The sequence below is a fragment of the Phaseolus vulgaris genome, chromosome 9 (assembly GCF_000499845.2).
Source record: "Phaseolus vulgaris cultivar G19833 chromosome 9, P. vulgaris v2.0, whole genome shotgun sequence".
NCBI classification, from domain to species: Eukaryota; Viridiplantae; Streptophyta; class Magnoliopsida; order Fabales; family Fabaceae; genus Phaseolus; species Phaseolus vulgaris.
Window position 1 is genome coordinate 26,059,238 of NC_023751.2, and position 17,977 is coordinate 26,077,214.

The 17,977-nt window shown below is 30.1% G+C and overlaps 1 protein-coding gene, 1 long non-coding RNA gene and 3 other non-coding genes across 6 annotated transcripts; 1 reads left to right on the forward strand and 4 right to left on the reverse strand.

Moving 5' to 3' along the window:
• Nucleotides 1-3,729: 3,729 nt before the first annotated feature.
• On the reverse strand, nucleotides 3,730-5,264 carry LOC137822007 (uncharacterized). The gene is made up of 2 exons (XR_011082904.1): nucleotides 5,197-5,264; nucleotides 3,730-3,948 (listed from the first exon to the last, which is right to left on the reverse strand). It is a non-coding gene; the product is annotated as an uncharacterized lncRNA (long non-coding RNA).
• Nucleotides 4,629-4,703, reverse strand: LOC137823247 (small nucleolar RNA snoR77Y). Its single transcript, XR_011083100.1, has one exon. It is a non-coding gene; the product is annotated as a small nucleolar RNA snoR77Y (small nucleolar RNA).
• On the reverse strand, nucleotides 4,760-4,917 carry LOC137823257 (small nucleolar RNA snoR2/U65). The gene has a single exon (XR_011083109.1). It is a non-coding gene; the product is annotated as a small nucleolar RNA snoR2/U65 (small nucleolar RNA).
• On the reverse strand, nucleotides 4,986-5,111 carry LOC137823242 (small nucleolar RNA Z112). The gene has a single exon (XR_011083095.1). It is a non-coding gene; the product is annotated as a small nucleolar RNA Z112 (small nucleolar RNA).
• A 4,526-nt stretch (nucleotides 5,265-9,790) lies between the features above and the next one.
• Nucleotides 9,791-14,643, forward strand: LOC137823146 (uncharacterized). Of its 2 annotated transcripts, none has more exons than XM_068628289.1 (10): nucleotides 9,791-10,000; nucleotides 10,729-10,834; nucleotides 10,954-11,110; nucleotides 11,378-11,438; nucleotides 11,525-11,646; nucleotides 11,727-11,918; nucleotides 11,993-12,265; nucleotides 13,041-13,261; nucleotides 13,620-13,838; nucleotides 14,292-14,643. In XM_068628289.1, the coding sequence occupies exons 1-10, from the start codon at nucleotides 9,918-9,920 to the stop codon at nucleotides 14,382-14,384; spliced, it is 1,527 nt and encodes a 508-aa protein (XP_068484390.1). In that variant the 5' UTR covers nucleotides 9,791-9,917; the 3' UTR covers nucleotides 14,385-14,643. The 2 variants fall into 2 exon arrangements, 1 of the variants encoding a protein (XP_068484390.1); XR_011083072.1 differs by having other exon boundaries at nucleotides 9,802-10,000; nucleotides 13,041-13,256; nucleotides 14,292-14,559.
• The last annotated feature ends 3,334 nt before the right edge of the window (nucleotides 14,644-17,977 follow it).

A 17,977-nucleotide genomic window follows, 5' to 3' on the forward strand; every position in this document is an offset into this window, starting at 1 on the left:
CTCATCGTGTTCCTCCATAGCCAAAGGTATTAAAAAATAAATTTGTTTGAGTGCAGGAGCTTAAACTATTTTGCATTATCGCAACCAAACAAAGACGCTACATCGGTGGCTTTGCCGCAGAGATAGGCCCCGGTTAAACTATGGTGATCAATAGTGATGGCAACATGAAATCTGTGCAACAAACAATTATTAAGAGAGGGTTTAAGAAGTGCAACAAATAATTACTAACAGTGGCATAGAGGAGCACAACGAGGGAGGTTAACTAAACATAAGAACGACAAAGAGTGTGTTAGAGAATGGAACGTTGGAGGAAAACCCTAATGGCGAAGAAAACATAATAATAAGAACAAATGAAAGTCAAGGTGGAAATAATAATAGGTATTAATGAGGATCATAAGTTTAAATATAAAAGGATTAAGGATTAGGGAAACCATCAAAAAGTATATACATAAGAGAAAATATTGACATCAACAAGTTTCAAACACAAACCAAACACATATCAATAATTTCATACAAATTAAAGACTCAAAACACCAATTAGAATATGAAAAACTTACTCTACAAGCTTTGAAGTTTACCAATGACCAAACTTTCAGTTGTACCATAGTAAAATTCCCAATATGATATATCCTATCACTATTAAAGATCTTTTTATTTTTGTGTTTCCACAACTCATCTACCACCGCTATCCAACACAATCCCAAATTTGATTAACGCTTTTACTCATCCCACTTACTTTGAAATTAAGAAAATGCACTTTTGGCTCATAATGCTCCGTCAATACCACCTCCAACCAGGGAAAATAGTAATATATAATAGATATATAATCTTGTTGAAAATGGAGATGGATGTGTACTAAGTACCTAAAATAAAAATAAATCTACATTGTCAAATTCAAGATATGGAAAATGATATATAATATTACAAGGGAAATGGGATGAAAAATGCCAACAACTAAGTGTAGCAAATGTATATTCCTCATACTTGTATAATGAAAAGAATGTGGTCGGAAAAACTATTAAGTAGTAATATGGTTCCTCCATCTTTTCCTGCAGCTCTTAAATCATTCTATTATTGTATTTTTCATCTTCACTTGAATATTAAAACTCTTCTAATTATTTGGATCTATACTCTTCATCATGCTCTTCATCTTGTTATTTTCCCTTCTTGCTCTTGGTATTTTGAGTTCGGACTTTCAAAGAATAAGGTAAATGTGATAATCCCAAAACCTCTAGTTTTTCTTTATTTTCTGCAATTCTTTGTAACCTTTGTTCTTCATATTTAGACATGTCTCCTACAAACAAAAAGTTAAGATGCTTTCTCACTTGAAGATGGATCTACGTTGAAATAATAGAAATTCTCTCGTAATTATTGTATCAGTTATAAATTTGAATATCTTTCTCACATATTCACTATTCACACACAAAAAAAACGTGTATGTGGTGGCGGTTATAATATGACGATTATTAAAAATTGTCACAATTTGTTGTATAATACGACACTTCGAATTGTGACATGTAGAACCACCATAATTATCCTTCAAAATAAAAACTCTCTCGTATTTCGTTCCCTCCGTAATAACAATGTGTTTGAAGTATACATCTCTCTTCAAACACCTATTTTCGGCAGCGATGCCCCAAAATCCTAAACTCTTCGAACGTTGTCTTGGCAACACTATGTGGTTGCATTCTCTTATCACTAAACAATTATACCACTAGAAGCGTGGGCGCGGTGGAGGTTTCAAGAGTGAAAGCAGTGGAGGTTTCAAGAGTGGCTGTGACGGTGGCGGTTGCGGTAGAGGTGGATTTGGTCATGGCAGTGGAGGACACGGCGGTTTTCGCAACGAAGGGCCACCCTCCGAAGTCATAGGTTGTTTTTTCTTCCAGAACTTAAAAAATGTTTCAATTTCTTTGTTTTTTTGTTGGGTATTTAACGAACAGTGTTTGAAGCCTAAAAAATATCCTCCTGTATGTTGCTACAGCAAGGTATGGAAACTCTTTCCATCTATACCTGCTTAGTATTTTTTTTTTACTCGAGGTTGAATGAAATAGCATGCTAATATGATTTTAAATTTTAATTAGAAAGGGTTTTCAAAAAGATATACGAATTAGGATGGGTGCTTAAGTAAACATGGACTATTACTTGATTATGGTAAAGTATTATTATTATGACTTATAGTGAACTTCCTGTTACTATATTGTTTATATGACTATATACTTTCAGTTTCAGATTAACTATTTATATGGCTATATACTTTCACTTTCAGATTAACTATTTATATGGCTATATACTTTCAGTTTTAGATTAAGAGTAGGGCTAAGTGAAAGGCATTAAGTTTATGGAATTTCAAATAACACATTTGTGCATATTGGTTTAAACCAATGTGCCTATTTTTTGAGTTGTTTCAAACTCTTCGTAGTTATATTGTCTTTATTGTTATCTAAGGAAAATTGAAAAAGGTAATATTGATTCATTGTTTTGATAGTTGTGTATGGATATATTAGCAGTTACATTTGTTTGCATTGTAAGTCTTATTTGGGAAGAATTTATGTTTACAGTTCTAAAAAAGTTATAATATTATTTTCATTTATTTTTAAAAAATTGGAAATTAACTCTAAACACATTTTAATTTATTTTAGACACCGAATGTTAGAAGTGAAAGCACAAAGAATATTATTGGATCAAGTGGAAGCACAAAGAAAGATTAGAATTTAGAATTATGACTTTAATTGTAATATGTTCAAATATGAAACAAATTATATTTTGACAATTTACTTTACGTTTGAATTATTTTGACATTATCAACTCTCTTCCTTAACGAAAAGTCATCTTTTGATTATTATATTTATCAATTTTAATTATATTAAGAAATTAGTTTATGTTATAATTTAATTATATTATAAAATGTGTACTGAAATTTAATTATAATATGAAATTAAATAATATTATAAAATTAAATTATAAAACAGAATTAAATAAATTATTATAAATATTAAAAATAAAATTAAATATTTAATATTTGGATTATTTCAGTTATAAAGATTATCATAAATATTAAGTAGCATTTATAACTATCATAATTTACAGTAAAAATTACAACATTTATAATTTTTACTACATTTATATCATAAATACATCTACTACCACCACATTAGGCGGCAAAAATGTCATCTGCATAATATGACATCTACTATCACCACATTAGGCGGCAAAAATGTCTGTTATGCTGTACCGCCCCTAGACTTTATTCATCAGAATATTGGGCCATAATTCATGTTCTTCCATGTAACAAGAAATTGGTACTTCCTCATGAGGGCACAATAAATAAATCTAAAATAGTTCCCCTTTTATTGCAAATATTGAATTTGACAATAATTTACTGTTAAAATTTTAAAGAAAAGTCCAATTTTCCTTTTATAGACAAGTTATTTCAATTTTAATCTTCCAAAAATATCATAATACCTCTCACAAGAAAGTGGTTAGTGTCACTAACAACAACATTTTGCAATAGAGATACAAATTTGTGATGTACCTCTTGTTAAAATTGTTATAGAGCTGGGGAGAATAAATTGTTAGTCAAAAATTTAAGAAACCATCAAAAGATATAGAAACTTGTTCAAGATCTCATGATGATATTAGATCTCATTATGCTACTTTCAGAAACATTATCCAATTTCGAATCTGCAAGTAACAAGTCCTAAACTTCCAAAAGTTCAATATATCCTATGCTGTAATGAAGGATCAAATTTTATTATCATTCTTGTATTTGGAAGACACATTAGAAAATGTCGATGTTCTTTCGTTTTACCATGTACATTAGTTTATTAAAATCACAATAGTGATGCATTTTCATAACAGAACATTCTCCAATCTTTTAATAACAATAAGAGAAAGGGGAAAGAAGTAACATCCTTTCCATGACATTTCCGTCAGTCCTTATATGTGCTTCTGCAATGGTGTAGGCATTGTGTTCAGTAAACTACAAAAGTATATTCCCCAACCGTTTCCAATATTACACTCCACAAAACAGATGTATCAAATTTCAACCAAAACAGTAAAACATTTATTTGATTTTTAAAATGTTCAATATTAGCACAACTACGTAAGTACTCCTGGCATACACATACACGTGTAAACTTTATAATCAGACCAAACAACATTTACCAAATCAGTTTGGTATGGAAATTCACAGAACTATTGAAAGTGATACAGAAGTTAACAAGTAGCATGTGTAATAGTCATGGGATTATAAAGCCAAAACAAAAAACTGAAATCAATTCAAGGCAAGCTAAAAAAACTAATATCAAAGTTATGTATTATAAGAGTTCTACAATGCAACTTTCAACGCTAATTTTTGTATCTAAAAGAGAAAACAGAAGTGAAAATTAAGGACATTTTAAGCATCAATTCAGTAACAATGAATACCATAATATACATTTTGGGTATTTGTATGTTTGTTGCTTTACGACTGAGTTTCAGTGCTAATCTAAGCACAAACTTGTGTATTTACAGATGGGTAATAAATAAGAAAAGTGAAAAGTAATGTGTTTTCAATTAAATCAAATCCTGAGGATGAACCAAAAGATTAATCTTAAAACAAATTTTCAGCCAAATTCCAAAAGCATATGGGTAAGCCTCAGTCAGCCAAATTTGTCATCAAATATCAGACGGTAATTCCAATTAAACTAAATCATCATCGGCTTCGTGGCAAGCATGACAACATCAATAAACAAACGACATAAAGTTAAACAAACAATAAAGATGTAATCGCACAAAACGGCTCTGCAGATCATAAGTATGAGATCCACAGATTCCTATCAAGATGCGAAACAACCGAAATTCACTTTTGCTTTTGGTCCAATCATAGCATCACTGGTCAATGCCGAATTGAAGCTACCAGAGACGTGGCATCGGACCTAATACTAGAAAAATAAATTAAAATTGAATAATAAAATTAAACAATAATAATTAATAAATAATAAGAAAACCCTCAGAGACCCGTTCCAAATCACACACACAGAACCACAAAGAACAAGTCCTTTGATCGGCGCTGCGTTTAGAGTGTCATACGGCACTTCCTATCAATGAAGGGAGATCCTCCTCACAGGGTATTTTCGCATCTCCGTTCTCTATCAATCCAACATTCATAAAATTAATCACAAAATAATAACTACGGTGAACAGAATCAGAAGCTACCAAATACATGAAGCAGTAACAGAGAGTGTGTAACTCCGCTGTGAGGCCAACCCTAAACAACCGAACACACTGAGAAAGGGCTTTGGATATCACATTTATAGACATGTTAACTGAACTGTTAGGGTTAGAGCCGCCCATGTTAATGGCATTGGGCTTTCAGTTATGCAAATGGCCCAAGAATGTTTTAATTATATATTTGGAAAACAAATATTCTAGGCAAGAATTAGGGAAAATTAATTGTAAAAAAAAAAATTAATGAAATAATATATATCTCTACTTTATTTGAAGTAAGAAATACCAAAAAATAAGAAAAAAATAGTAAATATAAATTACATCTTTCCTAATAATAATTGCAGAGTTTTTTTTTTTTTGTTCTTTCTTCTTCCTTTACACCTCCATTCTTCATCACTATCCTCTTTGAAAGGAAGAAAAAACAAAGACAGAGAGACATATTATAGAAAGTTCATTGGAAACTATATTATATATGTTATGAAAAGTTTGTTAAAGAAAAATATTTTAAAATTTATATTTTGAAACCATCTCATATGTTCCAAAAAAAATATTTCAAAAAGTAAAAAAAATTGTTATGGAAATCTTGTTCCATAAAACTTGTTATGGAGGATGCATCTCATAAATTCTAAAAATCAAATTCTAGAAATTATGTTCCAAAAATTTTGTTCTAAAGATTCTGATATGGAAATCATGAATAGATAATTTAGAAGTCATATTTTTTAAGGATAAAATGGTCTTTTTAAAATTATGGAGATGTAAAAAAAAATCTTTAATTATATATTTGAACAAATATTCTTGGCAAGAAAATGTTTAGGAAAAAATAATTATAAAAAATTATTTTTAGATAATTGTTTATCGCAATACATAATGAAATATATCCATTTTACCTAAATATTTTATCTCTAATTATGTTTTAAAATTATAATATTTTAAACTCATAATTATTGTTTTTACTGCCCATCCATTAAAATAGCTATACACACATTTCTACTATTTTATAATATAATTACATTTATTCTTTTATTCTCCTATCCATAAATATGTAACCTAATTGTTCCTTCATCGTTATTTTCATTTAAATTATAAATTATACATATCAAATATGAAAAATAATAATACATATATTTTTAAAAATACATATAAAATTAAAATTAATATAAATATTAAATTTTAACTTGTTAGAATAATATAACACGATAAAAATGTAAATAATTATTAAAATCTTTTTTAATTATGATCATTAATATTATTATCTCATTGTTGTATGTTACTATCATTAAACACCCAATCAAATTCTCCACAAATTATATATAAGGCTTGATGGTGTAGAAAAATTAAGTTGAGAATGAGGCCAAGAGATAGAGGAAGTTGTGATTCCCTAATCTATCAAAGAGTTTCTCACTTTAGTGAAAAAAAATTCTAAGGTTACAAAGTGATCAGAGTTAACATAGGTGGTTTCTTAAGTGGCAATAAGAAAGCTTAATAAAAGAAACCATATATTTGGATCTCATTCATCTAGAAAGAGTAGATTGAAGTCTCATTAGAAATCCTCCCTTAAGTGCTTTAGATATGGTGGCCAACATATGATTAGAGATTGTTTACAATTTTCTTCTTTAATGATTTACTTCAAATATTATAAGTCATGTCATTTGACCAAAAATTGTAGGTTTAAGAAAGGATTTATTTCTTCTAGAATAGTGTAATAGAAACCAAAAAGTGGTGAGCAAGGCAAGCATTTGCTATCAGTTAAGTTGAGGCTTCATAATCTAAAAAACCTAGTACTAGGTAAATGTTTTAATCTTAAGTTCAACATTGAGAGTATTATATGATTCTAGTTTGTGTGTTGAAATATTGCAACTCCCTTTGAGTAAGTTATTATGTGATATGTTGGTATCCACACCAATATTGAGAATAGTAGTTATTTCCTTAATTTATCTAAAGTGTTTTATGCTTATTGGCAAACTAAACTTAAAGTAAATATGATTTGCAACCTTTAAAGAACTTGGACATTATCTTAGGTATGGATTGATTATATGTCAATCCTACTCTAATAGATTTGAGTTATAAGGATTTGATATTTTTTAATTTTAAGAGAAAAATAATAGTTAAACACAATAATTTCATAAGCAAAGGGTGGTGCATAATATTATATATTGTTGGCTTAGAAAATGGTTAGTAATAGTGGTCAAATAATAAATATGTTTGTTGTGTAAGAGTATATAAATGTTTTTTCTATATAAGATTTCATAGTTTTCACCTTAGAGAAAAATAAAGTTCTTATGTAAATTTCTCTACATAGGATGACACCAACTAAGTAGGCAATTTTGAAGATTTGTTGGGGAAACAATTCATCAAATTGAATGTTTCTCCAAAATAATAGTTCCTTTGACTCAATTGACTTACATGGATCAACCTTTATATGGACAAAGAGGTGTGAAACAAAAGTTTCTATAACTTAAAAGCAAAGATTAACTAGTGCAACAATGTTGATTGTTCCTTATCCAAGTAAATCCTTTGAAATTAATATGATACATTTGATCAGGTTTCGGGATGTGCGCTAATGCAAGAAAAGAAAATAATTGCATATGTTTATTGTCATTTAAAGGTACATGAGAAAAATTATTTCATTCATGTTTTATAATTATTTATTGTGTGGTGTGTGCTCTGAAGACTATGACACATTATGTGTATGGTGTTATATTTTATGAGTTTATTGATCATAAGAGTTTGAAATATTTGTTTGAACAAATGAAGTTAAATATGAAATAAAAGCGATGAATGAGATTTATGAAAGACTATGATTTCCAGTTGAGCTACAATCTAGGTAAATTTAACATGGTTGTTGATGCATTGAGTTAAAAGATAACACATGTATCTCTCTTTATGATAAATGAGTTGGATTTATCGAAGCTTTATACACAAATTTGGGTATGTGATATTTGATCATATTAGTTGCAACATGCTTGTTGTAACTAATTGTTTCCATAATATGATTAAGGACAAATAACTAATTAATCTTGGTCTAAAACATACTAGAAATTTGATAGGTACTTACCAAACTAAAGATTTTTTTGTGGATTTAATGAGATTTTGATATTCATAGCAAGTGTCTATTGATGTTGGATTCAAGAGGTTGATCCTTAATGAAGGTCAAAGAATAAGTTGTGTCTCCATCCTAGTATACATAAAATGTATTAGTATATATAAAGGTTATCATTGACAAACAAGTTTTGCTTATGCAACTCAGCTAAGCCATTTTTGCCTTTATTGCATATCTGAGTCTTAAAAAAAATGATATTCTCAATAGTAAGCGTTAATTTAGATATTACGACACCTTGTTAGATATATGTCATTCTTTTTTACACCCTTCATCACCTTATATGTAATTATGTAAAAAAAAATTAGATAAGAGGAGAATCCATTTTATATATATATATATATATAAAATTTCATTCCCTTAATAACACATAAAAAGAAAATAAAACATATAAAGTATATATATAGTGACATTTCACTCATCACTTGAAAGAAAAAAGAAATCAAAATGTATTTAATGATGTTACTTTTGAAGTTTCAGCTTGTTATAAACCCTAATTTGAATTTTTATTTAATATGATTTTTTTTTTTATTTAGTCACGTTTCCATTTTTCAAATTCAAGTTCTATGTATCCATGGCACATAGGTTTTTTTTGTTAACTAGTGACCTTGTTTTTGTTTCTCTTTGATTCTATGTATCCATGTGACAGTTTTTTTTGTTATTTTCTAAAATATCACTATACAATTAGGAAAAAATGGTTTTGTGGAGGATAATTTTATTTTATTTTTAGAAGATCATGATTTTGCTAGTAGTCACAAGTGTTGCTAAATATTGGATGAGAATTTTTTAGAATTAATTTAAAGGAACCTACTTTAATAATTTTAGTGATAGTTATTCTTACAGTTATATTAATTCGACTTTATGATAATTTTATGATGTTAAACTCTACATGGATAAGTTAATAAGAAAATAAGAATAGTAACGGTTAAGTCCGTTTTTTAAACTAAACGACATATTTAATTGATGTTAATTTTTTTAATAGAATAAATTATTCGTGTAAATATATTATTGGACTAATATAAGATTGTAATCACATTTATTTTATTTTTTTGTTTTACTAATCATACTACCATTTTCAAAACATTTTTGCAATAGATTTTTCTTAGAATGATTTAGGATTACTTTCCGACATTATAATTTTGGAAGAGTTTTAAATAACTAAAGAAATTAATTAAAATACTCCGATAATATCAAAACATTTTAAGCTATCATTCAATTATAAATTATTATATATGATCAACACATTTATTTTTATTAATTGTTTTAAAATTTTATATATATTAATTAATAATTGATTACCATTATAAGTTTCTGTATTAGCAATAGTCAAAAGATTTTTTTTTATAAAATTAAAAAGTTCAAAATGTTCTATATATTTGAAAAAAGTTAAATTTTGAAAAATGACATAAAACAGTAAAAAGGTTAATAGTTCATATGTGCCATAAATTTTTATGATTTCAATTTAATTAAAAATTGATTGGTTATACATTTTAATTAAAAAATTAATGTACAATTTGAGAAGAGGAATATTGGGCTGTGCCGCGAAGCATGAAGAAGGTGGTGTGGAGATTCCAACGCCGACGAGAGATTCAGCAATCGAAGTGCAGAAGCTATGGACGCAGATTCTGAAAATCGTGAAAATAGCGATTCTACCTTTGTTTGGGATGACAAATCACAACTTTACTTCCACGCTAGGTTTTCCTTTCGATCCCAATTTCGAAACATTTCTCACCAATCAATCATTATTCTGTTTGCTCTTAATCCTTAACACTGCCATGTTCACATTTTAATTATTCATTGTACGGAATTGCTACAAGCTATGGTTATTCATTCTTTCATTCAGTTTAATTTGTAGTAATTAGTACATTTGGAACGTTAAAATTTCATCATGTTGTTGTGCTTCTTTATATCTGCTGAGCCTCTGAACATATTGCGTGAAGCCTAAGCTTTCATTTTGTTCAAATTAGCGTTTTTTATTTCCTTCTTTGTTTTAATACCCTAAATGATTGATGTGGATAGAATGAAAACAGAATGGTCAGCTCCTACGACTCTGTTTGATATGAATATTAATGAAATGATTACTCTACCTTTCTTCGTTCTTATGTTCGGTGTGTTATAATTGACGAAAAGAATGTATGATGGAGAATAATTTATGATTTTTGAGATGAAACTAAATGGGATTGGGAATGAGCTTTTTCTTTTCAATATCCTAATCAAACATAAGAGTGACTTATTTGATGATTCCACGCCCTCCAACCTCAGACCTTTCGATTTTTTATTAGGTTCGCATCTGATTGTATATACTGATGTAAATTATGAATATAATGAGCTACTTCTGTTTTGTTTTGTTGGTATAAATTTGTTGTCGTTAACTTTTTTCTCCCTCTTTATTCGTTGGGGGAAATGTATTTAACTCTGTGCAGTAGTGGATTTTACCATGACCCTAATGCTGGCTGGTACTATAGCAGCAGAGATGGTGCTTATTACAAATTTGAGGATGGGAATTATGTACTTTTAGATACCAATAAGGTAGTTTTGGAGTTGGACTTCTATGTAATCAATTTAACATTTTATTTTCCACAGATAAATTCTTAAATCAATCTCATTTTATGTTAGAAATTTAGTTTTTTTTGCTTGTTATATCTTAGGACGATAGTGCAGACACATGTCTATACAAGGAAACTACCACAGAAAGTCCTCAACAAATATATGATGGTAACACCAACGAGGATTATATTTCCTTTCTTGAAAGTATATCTGACACCAACCAACAGACAATAACCCAGGCTAATGAAGCACTTGATGGTAAGTATATGAACTTGCAACTGTGTTTCTGTATTTGCATTAACTTGTCAACAATATTATAGTATAATGATGATAGGTCTGCAGTATGCAGGGACAGGGGGTTGCTACCAAGCACGGCCTTGTCAAATCCCCAATATTTGTACTTATTTGTATTAATGTTATAGACAATTGGTTTTCCACTACTCTTCGAACATTTTGGTGTTTCAGATATGCAGCAGTAGTTAATATGAGTAACTTAATTTATTTAAGTGTCTGCCTTTGAAATAGATGCTACAAATTCTGCGAGTAGTCCGACTTGTGAAAAGCCACCTCCACCACCATCAGAATGGTATCCACCTTGCACATCCTTACTCCACTGATGATTTTTACCTTCAAACTTTTTGTACATAAATTATTCAATTTGCCTACTAACAGGTTAGAGGACACACTTATTGATCTTTACTTGTCTGGCTACAAGAATATAGCAGTAAGTGAAGCAGATGGAGTGACAATGCCACTGGAAACAGATGATAGATATGACTCGTTAGCAGCTGATGGTGTGTACATAACTTCTATCATTTTTTGTTACGTGGTAACTAATACAGCTCGTGAATGAATTTGTTTCCTGAATGTATAGCTCACAGCAAAACTTATGAAGTGGAAGGTGAGTGGAACCCAAACCAAGTGGGTGAAAATGGCTTAGCTGATACTAAAAGTATTGTAGATGAAGGTGTAGCTTACAACAACTCTTATGAACTGGAAGAGGGTGAGTGGATCCCGGACATGGAGGATGAATGTGACATAGTTGATAGAAGTACCATAGATGAAGGTATTAAATAGACTTGACCTATCTCTTAAATAGACTTGATCTATCTCCTAAATAGACTTGATCTATCTTTACAGATATGTTGTTGGATGAAGAGAAATGGCGGGCTCAATATGGTCAAGTTACTGAATCAGGGAAAGATTTGGTTTTAGAGGTTCCAATTGCGGACTTGTGGGATTGGGAAATGGTTACGAGATCCAAAAGAGATGAAAAAGATAAAGTGGCAAGGTTGGTTGGAAGATTGGTGAAACGGTCTGCAAAACAACATCCATCTATCCCTTCTAGTGGAGGGAAATTAAGATCTGCTCCCATCTGTGAAGCACATTTTGATCTGGTACGAGTTAGAACAGGTTTGCATTTTACTCTAGTACTTGTTAGTACTTATTACACACCGTGTCATGAGTAGGGATGACAACAGCTGCCCGCAGCAACGTATAGTAGCTATCTTCTACCCGCTCTGTGTAAAATATCCAACCTATTATTCGTCAGGTATCCTGTGGATTATTCTACACCAGTCGATATCCATGGATTCTTTTTTATTTTTATTTTTCTTAAATTTTTTACTAAGATTATTATTATTTATTTAAAATATAAATAAAATTAATCTCTTTAAAAATAATTTTAATTTTACAGGTCTAAATAAAAACATAAATATGTATAATCAAATTATTACCATTTTTCAATTCTTAATGTTTTCCTCTAACAAGTAGTGGATATATGCTGGTTGAATACTGTGATACCCATACCTGTCCCATTAATAGGCGGATAATTAAAATACTCATACCCATTATCTGGTATTTGCTGGTATCCTTAGATGTACTCGTTTGATATTCATTATAGATGTTACACGTGGATATCTACAAGTATGAATTTTGTTGTCATCCATAATCAGGATATATAATTATTAAAAAAATTATAATGGAGAGATTTGCTAACATGTAATTCAAAAACTTAAAACTTTCTTGCTTGTATATCTTTCCTAAACAACCTGTCATAAAATTCATTTTGAAATGATGGATGAGTGAGTAGTTTTAAAATGAAGCAGTATTGGAATTTTCAGTAAAGTGATAGAGCTAGAAATACCCCCTTGACTAAATACGTTTGCTTATCATGTTCTTTTATCAGGACAAGTGTACAGATTGCGAAATCCTAGTGCAAAATATATGGCTTCATTATCAACTTATGATTCTTCGAATCCAACAAAACATTGGGATTTTCCCCAGCTATCACCTAGTAGAAAAATCACTCATCTCTCCAAGTCCAGTGAAAGCTCTGCTTCAGTTTCAGATGAAATACCTGTAGAGAAGGATTTGTCTGCGTTACCGAGTCATCCCTCTGCATGTAAGGTGTGTAGTCTGATGTTGAAATCAAACAAATAGCTGCATTTTATAATAGATAAATGAATGCTCAACATCTTGGGAAAGCAATTAGGATGGCATAAGTAGTATATATAACAAGTGAGGCCATGGCTTATAAATTTTCCTTTCACATAACTGAGTGGAAAGTGAGTACTTCAGTAAGTGTTGTGGGTTAGGGAAGTTGAAGGGATCGAATAGGAAAGAGAGAATATGACGACTTAGAGATAAGGGTTCTAAACTTGTCTTTCACTTCCATGATCACCCTTTCTATAGAACAATTGATCACATGTAAGGATATCTCCAGAATCTCTTAACCTTGAACTCATTTTTTTGTTTGCTCTGCCAGCAAATAAAACATCCATACAGAGATAGGGCTGCTGAAAGAAGAATATTGCATGGTGGCTTCGGCATGGGTCCAGGACAGAAGAATCTGCCAGATGTTTATAATACGCCATCTTCACCTGATGCTGGTTGTCCTCAAGAAGCTGCATCAGAGGCCTTGGAGATGTCATTTGGAGCAGGTAGTTATGCCAGAAAGCTTCTAAAAAGCATGGGTTGGAAGGAGGTATCTTCATACTTATCATCAAATTACTTTGTTTTTTTTTTTTTAATTTTTCTTAAATCTTCAGAATTTTCATTATAATTTCAGTTTTTCCTATGCCACAAACTTACAGCTCAAAAGGCACCACGCCATGAGGAAGACCGGTGTATTTGAATTTAATAATGTAGTAGGTCTTGTAATGAGCCACACAACCCCTTGTGTAAAATAAAAGTTTAATTTTCATACACCAACAAAGGAATAATATATCCAATCGTCAATTATTAAAAATCAGTTCAAATATGATTTTTACATGACTTTCTATAATTACACTACCCATCATAAAATAGTGTTACCTTGTTCAGGAACTTTTCTCATCACACCATTAAGCCATGAATAGCAACGCCAAGTCGTATCTCATATTTGTCGAATTGTTCGGGTTTATGATTGTAGAATAACTATTTTGTATGATTTGTGCAGGGCGAGGGGCTTGGAAGTTCTACGAAGGGCTTGGTGGAACCTATTCAACCAGTTGGAAATGTTGGCACTGCAGGTTTGGGATGGTCTCGTTGAAACTGACTCATATAGTGTAGGGTCTAAAGAGAGCTATTTATTGCCCATATACTCAATTTTATTTAGAAAACGTATTTTAAAAATACAAAACCTAAACCCTAAACCAAATACAAGAAGAAAGTATTGAAATGTAGTATACCATCTTCAACTGCGAGGACTATATTTTCCATTTAAAGCAGAGCATCCTCATGACTATTAACAGTTAATGATCTAATATACAATAGTAAAAAAATGAAAAAAATTTGTTTCGTATAGAAAACTATCATGTCAAATTAGTTTGCGGTATCCCAGTCTTATTGTTGTCATTTTTGTTATGTGCTGCATCTAATCCACCATCCTCCAAAATTTCCAGTTGAAGGGCTCTTCTTAGTTAGTCTTTGGATTTCCCGATCCTTCTTTTCAATTTTATATTGTAACATGAGAACCTGCAATGAAATCCACATAGTTTGGATTCTAAAATATCAATTTGCATGTATTCACCAAGGTTACTTGTGACTGTTCTTAGTTATAAAATTTAAATAACAAGTTCGGGTAATTGTCAAATTTTTAACGTCTTTAGAGTTCACAGTTCACAAGAATCACGCTATCCAACCAAGCTCTTAGGTGCAATGAATTTGCATCATGAAGCGACTTTTTTTCTCAAATACTTCTATTTCTTTATCCAACACTTTTTTGTTTTTATTTTCTTATCTAACACTGTTTTTGACTTTTTTTCTTCTCAAATAACACTATTTTCATTTTTAAATATTTATAAAATTATAGTGAATTTAAATATTATTGAAATAGAAGAAAATTGATCAACATTGGTGGACTCATACATTATGATCTTGTTGCACGTTTGATTTCTTTATATTGAACATACCCCTCCAGCTTCTTAAGTATTTTCTTCATGAGGTGTCATAAGTACCACCAGTGACTTGCATTAGGAAATACAATTTCAATTGCATTTTTCATTGTCTTGTATTGGTCAGTTACAATGTTTTAAAGTGACCTATTTGACATACGTCACAGTCAAGTTTGAAAAAGTCAAACAACCATTTGTGTCTTCTAAAGATAGTAGTCCACAACCCAACAAAATAGATTGTCCATGATGATTAACACAATTAAATGGTACAAATGGCATGTCATGTTTATTAATCAAATATGTAGTATCAAAACATAGAACATCCCCAAAGCTTTCCCACGCTACCCGGCTTCGTGCATCTGCCCAAAAGATATGATGAATGTAGTTATTAATGTCCAAATAAATGTCAAAGAAAAATTGGTGATTAAACTCCCTCATACGAGAGAAATGAATTAAGAGTGTTTTCTCGTCTCTTTCCTTTTCCAAAGATCTCCTTTGTTTCCCGACAAAGTTTCACACATATTGTTCAACAAATTCTAGATTATCATAACCACCAGATGAAAAAACAAACGACCGAAAACTCTTGTTAATTCGTACCCAACATCGCCATTGATATCAAAAGCCCTCTTTGTGTTTAATTTGATTCTTCTATTACCCTTAAACAATCGTGACTTTCTTGGGTTAAGGTCATGTGAGTGTTCTAGGTGCACATGCATAATATATCACTTTTCATTTTTTATCCCAATAGTTATTCGAGTTGGACACATTCTTTTGAGTTGGTTGGGTATTAACTTCGTTCAGAATAAGCGAGACATATTTTTCGGCTCTGGCACACACCAATATGAAGTACCTTAGCTCTTTGTCCGATCCTTTCTTAGAACTTTGTGTTCTAATGGTAAAATCCTTTGAAATGACATCTTGTCGATAAATTTTTTTAACATTGTCAAAATACATACCCACTGTAGCAACCAAATCATCATCATTTTTAATTCTTTTATTATTAAATACATTAAAACTCTCATATTCTTCAAACAACGGAATCTCATCAAAGCAAATATTTTCCATTTCGTTCATAGTCTGCATTATAAAAAAGATCATTGTATGTAAATATTAATATACATTATTTACTAAATAAAAGAAGACGACCCATATTGTGTGGTATTCAAAGTAAAAAAAAACATGTTTTGGACAGTAAAAAAAAATTGTATGCCACACTGCCTTGAAAAATATGAAGTATTAGTGAAATATGAGAATCCTAATAAATGAAAGAAAAACTATGACAAACCATGACTTCACGTGGTCGGTATTGAATGTGCAGGTGAAAAATTAGTCAAAACCATTCAAGGCAGCCATTAGAGATGAGTTTTACATTCAATGCAACGTTGGAGATGACTTTCTTGTAGGTATGTAATAAGAAAAACTCTTAATGGAAAAATCATTCTAGCTACAAACCATTTTGCCTTGTCTTTGTCTTTTCAAATCATGGTACTTCAAAGTAATTAATGTAAGTTAATGCTCTCACCTACCAACCTTGTGACATGTTCCACTTCAAAATGTAAATAGAAATGTGCATCATATGCCTCACTAGAAAAATTTGATTAATTTTTAATAAAATAATAATAATTTAATACTAATTCACACGCTTTTCCTTTGATGGTTAATGAAATAATGATAATTTAATATCAATTCATTTACTTCATTGAAAAAGGTTAATTTTTTATTTTTAATAAAATAATAATTTAATATCAATTCATACACTTAACTGAAAGAGGTCATTAATTCTTAATAAAGTAGTAATAATTTAATACCAATTCATGACAATATAAGCTTATCACCATTCGTCAATCTCATATCTTATAAGCACTTGGTCATTTTCCTATCTTCTAAGTTGAACTTCACACACCATTCATTTTTCGACAAAATGATTTGTAATGGATGAATGAGAGGACCTTGATACCAGTGATATTGCATCATTCGTGCGATGGTATAGTTCCAACACAAATGTAATTCTTGGACCGGTATGTAATGTGCAAGTTGTTATTCTAAATTGGAAATCCAAATACCTCATTAAAACAAGAATTTATAAATTGCATAGGTGAAGAAAATCTAAGTTCATTTGAATCTTTACCCATTTGAAAAGATGGATTTTCTAAAAGGATGTGAAATTTCAAAATATCGAATGAACATGTTGTTTGACACTTAAGTGATTTTTAAAATGATTTGGAAAAAACTTAACTTTGTTTTTAAATGATTTCAATTGTTTTTGGTTTAACTGCGTTTGACCAATTAATTTAGAATTTAGGTCATACATTGAATTTTGTATTTTTGAACTTTTAAGTTTTGATTTACAAGGTGTATTCTATTCTTCTTATTCCTCAAACATTATATTTATGTATTGAAGTGATGTATTCTATTCCTCTTCTTTCTCAAACATTGTATTTCTATATTGAAGTGTATGTATTCTATTCCTCTTCTTCTTTAAACATTGTAATTTTGTATTGAAGTGTAAGTTTCTAGAAACTGTCTTGAGGAGTTTATCATTTTTGATGTGTGTTTTGTAATTTAGATTTGATTACATTGGTATTTTCATTGGTTTCATTGATTAGATAAGAACTCAATATAGTCTTTGATATCATAGAATAAGCTTGTTTTTTTCCAAAAGAAAAATATCTTTAATATTATACTTTATTAATGTTCTTTTAAATAAATAAAAAAATAAGTCTGTTTTTTCTCAAAAAAAAAATATCTT